General features: G+C 36.3%; 1 protein-coding gene across 10 annotated transcripts in view; it reads right to left on the reverse strand.

The window, feature by feature from the left end:
• The window catches only part of TBC1D5 (TBC1 domain family member 5), a 607,988-nt gene that overhangs the window by 260,290 nt on the left and 338,696 nt on the right, over positions 1–9,002 (reverse strand). For all 10 annotated transcript variants that reach the window (XM_017875878.1, XM_017875888.1, XM_017875885.1 and 7 more), the window contains 4 exons: positions 7,211–7,319; positions 5,670–5,759; positions 5,493–5,567; positions 3,669–3,736 (listed from right to left, as the gene is read on the reverse strand). In XM_017875878.1, coding sequence (XP_017731367.1) covers positions 3,669–3,736; positions 5,493–5,567; positions 5,670–5,759; positions 7,211–7,319 — 342 coding nt within the window. The remainder of the gene's footprint in view (positions 1–3,668; positions 3,737–5,492; positions 5,568–5,669; positions 5,760–7,210; positions 7,320–9,002) is intronic.

A 9,002-nucleotide genomic window follows, 5' to 3' on the forward strand; every position in this document is an offset into this window, starting at 1 on the left:
CTGTCTTTATTACTACATTTTTAGTCTAATAAATCACTAACATTACTTAACCTGAAACACTCCAATAGACTCCTAGTTGCTTTTCCAGCTTCCATTCTTACAACTACCTTTGCCCCACTGCACAGCAGCCATAATTATCTTTTTACGTATCATGCCACTGCTCAATGTGCTCCAAAAGCTTCCCATTGCAATTGGAATAAATCCTTACTTTTTACTGTGGTCTACAAGACTGTTTGTCTGGCCTTTGCTCTCCTCTCATATTTCCTTCTATAAAGCACTTGCTGCAGCCTGCCTGACTTCTTTTTGCTCCTCTAAACACTGAGCTCGTTTTCACTGAGAAACTAACTTTGCCCTAGCTACTCCCTCTGTCTACAAGTTCTTGCCCTAGTTCTTCATATGGCTGGCCTTTAAATTTTTTCACATCTCAGCTCAAATGTCATCTTTTCAAAGATGTCTTCTCCAATCACTATTCCTAAAGTAGCCTTCCCACTGGCTACTCTCCTTCTAGCTATCCAGTTACTCTGCTTTATTTCTTCAGAGCAATTATCGCCCTCTGTAATTATCCTCTTTATCTATACACGCTTGTTGTCTCACCACTCTCCCCTATACCACACTAAAATATACAACCTGTGATGGCAGCACCCTATCTGTGTTATTCACCACTCCACTCTGTCCCCCGCAGTGCAAAGGGCAATTATGGAACATAGTGATGCTCCATAAATATACATTTAAAAAAAATTATCACAAAGCTAGTAAACAAGTAACACTTCATAACCTTATCTGGGCTGTACTTCTATTTTATTAGGGAATTCTTCACAGACTGAAATGAAAAACATATATTTTAGATCATATAGTACCTTATAAAGATGTAAATTTATACAAACTATTCAGCTTTTACAATTAAATAGTTTGGTGGACTTAAAATAAGACTGACCGCCTTACCTCACAAGTTAAGTATTTGCCAGAAAATTTATATAGAAATGACAAGGAAACTTAATCTAAATGTGGAGAGAGCCATGGGAGAGTCCTCAAGAGAAGAAGATATGGAACCTTCCTGCAATGGTTAATATTGAGTGTCGACTTGATTGGATTGAGGGATGGAAAGTATTGTTCCTGGGTGTGTCTGTGAGGGTGTTGCCAAAGGAGATTAACATTTGAGTCAGTGGACTCAGAGAGGCAGATCCACCCTCAATCTGGATGGGCCCCATCTAATCAGCTGCCAGCGTGGCTAGAATAAAGCAGGCAGAAGGTGGAAAGAGCAGGTTTGCTGAGTCTTCTGGCCTTCATCTTTCTCCTGTGGTGGATGCTTCCTGCCCCTGAACATCAGACTCCAAGTTCTTCCGTTTTTGGACTCTTGGACTTACACCAGCGGTCTGCCAGGGGCTCTTGGGGCCTTTGGCCACAGACTGAAGGATGCACTGTCAGCTTCCCTACTTTTAAGGTTTTGGGACTTGGACTGGCTTCCTTGTCAGCTTGCAGACGGCCTATTGTGGGACTTCACCATGATCATGTGAGTCAATACTCCTTAATAAATTCCCCTTCATATATACATCTATCCTAACACTTCTGTCCCTCTAGAGAACGCTGACTAATACATTTCCCTACTATGCTATCAACTATAGGGCCTCCTAGCTACCTTCTTTGGGTCACTGGTTTGCCATTTTAATTAAAATACACTAGTAGAGATACACTTTAAGAAAAACACTATATGTGTGTGTGTGTGTATATATATGTATGTGTACATGTATATACACATATGTATGTGTATAATATACATATATGTATATATGTATCTGTGTATATATCTTGCATTTTTGTAAGAAAAAACCAGAAAATATAGAAGTTTTCAAGAACTAGCACTTTCTTACATAACAAAGCAGAAATGTTTGAACTAAGTAACTAAAATGATGAACAAATTCCCAGTACCACTGCCTATTTGATGTGGCTATCAGAGTTTTATTTTCCCCCTTTCTTGTTTGCTATTTCTTTAAGTCAATCTGGCCCCCATGGCCTCTGACTGTGACTCAGCACCAGCGCTGTGGCCCCTTCATTTCCATTTGGTAACTGTAGAGAGGTTAATTATAATCCTGCTCATTAGACAGATCAGTCTGAAGGTGGCAAGTTTTAAATATAACTACCTAGCATTTTAAAAAGGAGATTTGGTTAACCAAACTTTAAAGTTTGTTTAACAATATATACTGCACATTTTGTTTTTAAAAGGCCTGTTTACTACCACTGATGAACTATATACTTAAATTACTGAGGAAATTCCTTCTTTTGTTTTATTCATATATTTACTGAGTGCCACAACTCCTGTGTGCTAATACAATGGTGCTCTACTTTCTGCACTTATATACTAGGGAGACCAAGCACTATCACCCACACCTCTGAGAGTAGCTTCCCTAACTGGGTTACTCCTGAGTTAACTGGATAACTCAAGCTAACCAAAATGATCCCAAACTTCCCACCCCATACCCTATTACCACTGCCAATTACCTGTGGTTTCATTGTACTCTAAACCTACGATTCTTCTGAATTATTTTCATTTTAAAGTAAGAAATTGTATTTGTTAAATATGTACTACAAACTTAGTAGTAGCTCATGTCATCTCATTATTCAGTATCTACAACATGCAAAGAAACAAGTATCAGAGAGTCAGAGGCCTTGACATTTATTATAATGTAGGAATTGAACTACGAGTGTTAGGACAGAAGTGTTAGGATAGATGTATATATGATTTAGTAGGAATTGAACTAGGAGTGGAGCACACAGGCAAAGCTGCAGAATGACTTGGAGGAAGCCACCAGAGATACTTATGATTCTGCACATACCTGGCTAATCCCAGATCCTGAGGATTGCATTAAGTTTACTAACATTTATATAATGATTTATAGTTTAAAGTATAAACCTATCTAATTTACTACTATTCTGACAGATATTAATCCTCAAATATCGTAAGAGATGGTTACTATTATTCTCATTTAACAGAAGAGGAAACTGAGAGGGAAAGATGTTGAAGTAATCTTCCCACAATTACAGCATCAGTTAGCTAGGACTCTACCTATGATCTTCTGACACAAATTCCATTTACTCCTCACCCTAGGACTCAGAAAGATGAGGTCGAATATATCAAAGTTATGGATACTATGCAAAGTAACAAATTACCCTTTTACATAGTAAATACTGAGTAGACTGAGAGAAGAGATTGTTTGTAAACCTGAATAGCTTCAAGAGTAAGAGAAGTAAGGATAAGAATAACGGTTGTCATTTAATAAGTTATAACAAGTAACTTGGTGAGAAAGGGATTCCAATGCATAAAGCAAGGGATAAATTTTTCTGGCAATAACAATATGACTATACAATATAACCTCAAAAAGGTGCATATGACTTCAAATAATTGTTGGAAATTGATAAAACTAATTAAATGTTATTGAAGATTATCAATATTATAAACGTAATTTACTTTTAAAAAGGGAACATAGAAATCTGTGTCGTTAGAGGAGAAAACAATCCTTATTATCACAATTAGTCAAAAAAAGTGTGCTATTAACACAAGTAGAATACTGCATTCAATTAAGATGCCTCCCAGATTTTGTGTTTTGTTAAAATTAGAAAGAGATAACAACAATTTGAATTATTGAAAGTAACATGTAAATAGTTCTACGTACGTTCTTTTGACATCTTGTTCAATCATTGATCGAAGTTCTTTATCTTGGAAGAATTTATTCCAAAGACTCTGAAATAAGGAAAACAATCTATTATATAGTCTCACACCTTTGCTTTACTTTTAATGATTTCAATTTAATAATTTAAATGGTTAAATTTATTCTTCTCTGAGTTATCGTTTCACGTTGCAGATAGAAAACCCGAGACTGGGGTAATTTTTATTAAAATCTAGTTTAATCTCAGAAACACATCTTTATTCTAACATCAATTTTTCCAGTTTGATATTATCATATAAAGTCAGCCCTCCTTATCTGCAGGTCCCACAACAAAATCAACCAACTGTGGATCAAAATATTGGGAAAAAACTAAAATAGCAATACAACAATAAAAAAATACAAATTAGAAAAACAACACAGTATAACAACTTTAGCATTTACAATCTATTAGGTATTATGAGTAATCTAGAGATTGTTTAAAGTATACAGGGGGATATACACAGGTTATATGGAAATACTGTGCCATTTTATATAAGAAACTTGATTATCTGCAGATTGTGGTGCCCATGAGGAGAATGGAACCAATCCCCTGTGGTTAATGAGAAACTAGTGTACATTCTTAAAACTTTTATTATCTATATAAAGTGAACAATACTTTTCACTGCCATATGCTACTGCTACTACTCATGTAACAACAGAAAGGTGCTTGGATTACAGCAGGACTCATAGGCCAACTGTCCCCAGCTTGAACCTGACCGGAATTCCCAATGCACTAAGAAAGATGGGTAAAGTTTTCTACAGAGCTTGGTTTTATAATCCAATAGGTTTTCACGTACATTTTAAAATGTGAATTTAAGGGAAAGTTTTTAAAAATTACTTAATATTGGCCGGGCGCGGTGGCTCAAGCCTGTAAGCCCAGCACTTTGGGAGGCCGAGACAGGCGGATCACGAGGTCAGGAGATCGAGACCATCCTGGCTAACACAGTGAAACCCCGTCTCTACTAAAAAAATACAAAAAACTAGCCGGGTGAGGTGGCGGGCGCCTGTAGTCCCAGCTACTGGGGAGGCTGAGGCAGGAGAATGGCATAAACCCGGGAGGCGGAGCTTGCAGTGAGCCGAGATCCGGCCACTGCACTCCAGCCTAGGCGACAGAGCGAGACTCCGTCTCAAAAAAAAAAAAAAATACTTAATATTTTATGTTCTTAAACCAAAGAGTCTACAAATACTTACGTATCAGGAAAGAGAAATGCTAATACTATGTATTAAATGGGGAAAAAATGTGTTTCTAGGTAAACAGGCAAAAATTAGAGCACTCACACTTTCATAGTTACATAATATCTTTAAAGTGGTAATTATTCCTTGTCTTCACTAGAACATGAGTAGAAGTAGACCTGATTTTTAAAAAACTTCTGCATAGACTCACTACAAATGGTTACTTCTTTCTTCCTGTGAGTTAGCCCTGCTAAGTGAGCCCTTCTTTATTTTTACCATGAAGGGAGGCCTTCCTTAGCTACCCAATTCCCCACTGCAACCCTGACAAGAGTTCTATTCTCATCTTTATGTTCTTACATTTTACCCTTAGTTCTTACAGAATCCTGAGATTTCTTTGTACTGCCATTCCACAGAAACAGATCATAAATTTCCTACAACACAGCATATATATATACACAAAATGTAAAATCATTCTACCAGGTTTTAGGTGGTACTGTATGTGGAATAAAGAAAACGGCTGGCATGAAATATACTGCTTTCATGGTGATTGGCAACCAGTCACATAAACATATTCTTAGAAGCAAAAGAGGTTAAGATATGAATAAAGACGAACTTTACCCCTTCATCCTGTGAAAGAGGATTATTGATCATCAAATCTTGTTGGCCAACAACCTTCCTTGGGTTTGTAATATGCTAGTAAAGAAAGAGAAAAAACACACACAAGGATCAGAAGCTACTGGACTTTAAGTGTATATAAGAAAACAATTACATTAATTAAATGTACTATTTACTTACTATTTCTTTAATGTTGCTATACCATGCTCTTAATTCTTCAATTCTACTTATCCATTGACTTTTGTCTTGAGGAAGAACACAAAGAAATAGCTGTCAAGAAAAACAGAAGAAACTTTTGTAAATATCTTAAGATATAAAATGTGAAACTATGCCAAACTGAACCACCTGAACATTGAAAGAAATAATATTCATGATATTTCATATTCATATCATCATTCCAATCCCTAACAATTTCTGTTTGGAGATATTTAAGAAATATATAATCAGAAAATTCAAAAAGTGAACAAAGGCTACACCACAAAATAGAATCAAACTCCCCTTCAGATTTACATTAAAAGAAAAAATTCACTGAGGTTCAAATATAATTCACATTTTACATTCTAGTCTTAATGGGAGTGGTAGGGGGTTATTAGGAAGCACAAAGTCTGATTAGTAATTGCTACGTTTAAGGCTTTGTTTTAAAACAAGCAGGTAAAAGATAGTGAATAGCAGTCTCACTGAGGGCATAGCCTGAGTCATGAAAGCATTCCTTTTACAGAAAAAAAAAATGTAATTTAAAGCTGGCCATCAGCTTATGAAAATAACAAACATTCTTAAAATAACAAATTTGATTTAATTTAGTTTAATACAACATTAAAATAAATTTGGATTTAGGTTTATTTTTAACAAATGAAAGATACTAAAAGTTAAACAACAGGGAATGGGGGTGGGGCACAAATACTTGTATACAAATATTCTAGCAGCAGGTCTCCTGCCTTTAATGCCTGCATCTAAAAGAAGAAAAGTGTATTTTAATTACTAAATCTAAATTATTAAACCTAAAACTGTCTAATACATTATGTGTTTCTTTTGTCTTTACTTGCATAGACTCAGTATGCTTAATTTATGCAGATAACCCTAAAAACTTTTGATAGAATTCATTCCAGAAATGAGTCTAAACCTAAATAAATTCATGTTTTGAAAACAAAACAAACAATACTTCAATGCAATTAAAAAGATAACTATAGATTATTATTACTAGTGTTGGTAATCAGTGCTCCTTTTCCTCTAAAGGAGAGTGATCCAATTTCCTTCCACTTCTTGCCACCCCTCACTTTGTGTTTCTACTAAATGAAATGTGAAAAATATTTTCCTCCTGCCATTTATCAAGAAAAAAGGGAAGATAACTAAATGATGGCACTTGATATAATAGGAACCTAAAAGTTAAACCCCCACCACTGCCTTTTCTTGAAAATCTTCAAGAATTTCTGCAAAAGACTCTGGGGAGTGTAAAAGTGTTGCTCTGAATTTGGCACCATCAAAACAGTTGAAAAGATAGTTATTTTATATGACTCTTTTACCACTATCACTTACTCAGGACTAAGGTAGTTTAACAACCTTATTAGTAAATGTCCTATGAAAGATAAACATAGATAGTCAAAATAATGGGAGTGAAATCTCTTGGAAAATTCAGTGATCCCCTGTATGGCTAATCTTCCAGGGCATCAGGTAATGTGTTGATATATTGCACCAGAAACTGTAAATAAATATTTTCTTCTTACCTTCCAGCAAATGCTGCGGAACCTGCTGCTTCTCAGCTGCCCATTAATCCCCTTCTGCCTTATTGTTGCCAAGTAATTGTTGTTTACAAATAGTTCTTCCCATTCTTTTCTATATGAAAGAAACCAAAGCATGAGAATCCTTTTGTTAAAATTCCTCTGCTTGGAGAGAAGTACTACGAGAAATTAACTGTAAGTAGGTCTAAAAAATGCAACTTTTAAAACATATATATTTAGTTGTGTACTGTTTCTGAATGCATGGCTGTCTTTTTGGACACAGTTCTTCCGTAGATTTAATGAATATGTAGATAGCTATAATTACGCCAGCTACTGAAATTCATAATGTCTATGGAGGCTATTCCATTTCCTCTAAAATGCTGATAGTACAGTTCAGTGCGTAAACAAGAAAAAGATGAATAATATAAATATATGACTGTTTTAGCCAATGATAAAACATACCTGCTCCAAAATAGGCAACAAAGAAGTGTAATGTTGATTATATTAGCTTCTGATGTGAAATACCTGTTTAAATGAACCAATTTCTCTTTAATGTCAGGCTGGACAGTAAAGTATAACAGAAGACTACTTTAACTGTTAGTGCTGCTTACTACTGAAATTGCAACTTCTTTCTACATTATCAGTTTTAAAATTTTAACAGGTGTAGGCAAATTAAAAAAAAATCAAAAAATTAAAAAGCCTCACTGTAAAAACTGTTAAAGGCAAGCTTGAGTACCTTGCAGTACCTATGGCTGAGTAGATAAACAACTGAAATATGCCTCCCAGGCATGCAGACACCAGGGGCCTAACACCTGTGCCTCATTAATATACAAGTAAATCTGCTCTACTGGGAAACAATTGGAAATTAATTGTCCCAAACCATTTACTGAGTTTGAATAAAGGAATCAGACCTATATTCCCTGCATCTTGCACCAAACTAAACATTAAGAATCATTTGAGTAGAAGCTACTGAGATTAGCTTTATGAAATTTCTCTCAAATTCCATCTTATCACAATAAAACTTACATATAACTTAACATTTATTGTCAAAGCTGAAACCCTGATGGCAATATCTTGAGAGATTTCTGAAAAAGAAAGCCATTAAAACCCTCAATCATTCTTCTGTTATACACACGTGCGGTTGTCACTGGCTAGACCCTATTCATTTTGAGAAAGGATAATCTTGAACACTATGCTTAGAGTAATGAACTGAACTGTACACAAAAAGTTCAAAACTTGACCATGGGACAAAATGCATCTTCTCCACACAGTTCCAGAAGAGTGATCAAAGACAATGACACATTCCCTCCTGTCACCAGTAGAACTTCCAGCTTTAACCCACTAGCGTTGTGATCCTCAATCACAACAAGCCTTCCGCCAACAGTGGCTTCTGGCTAAGACTGCTAAATGAGACACACATTCCAACCCATGCTGGAAGAAATGCATTTCTGTCACCACTCCACAAAACTGTCTTATTCTCATCGCTCTATTAGTTTAAAAAAATTGGTTGGCCGGGCGCTGTGGCTCAAGCCTGTAATCCCAGCACTTTGGGAGGCCGAGAAGGGCGGATCACGAGGTCAGGAGATCCAGACCATCCTGACTAACACAGTGAAACCCCGTCTCTACTAAAAAATACAAAAAACTAGCTGGGCGAGGTGGCGGGAGCCTGTAGTCCCAGCTACTCGGGAGGCTGAGGCAGGAGAATGGCGTAAGCCCAGGAGGCGGAGCTTGCAGTGAGCTGAGATCCGGCCACTGCACTCCAGCCTGGGCGACAGAGCCAGACTCCGTCTCAAAAAAA

This window comes from Rhinopithecus bieti, unplaced genomic scaffold (assembly GCF_001698545.2).
Source record: "Rhinopithecus bieti isolate Rb0 unplaced genomic scaffold, ASM169854v2 scaffold_8220, whole genome shotgun sequence".
In the NCBI taxonomy this organism is placed as follows: domain Eukaryota; kingdom Metazoa; phylum Chordata; class Mammalia; order Primates; family Cercopithecidae; genus Rhinopithecus; species Rhinopithecus bieti.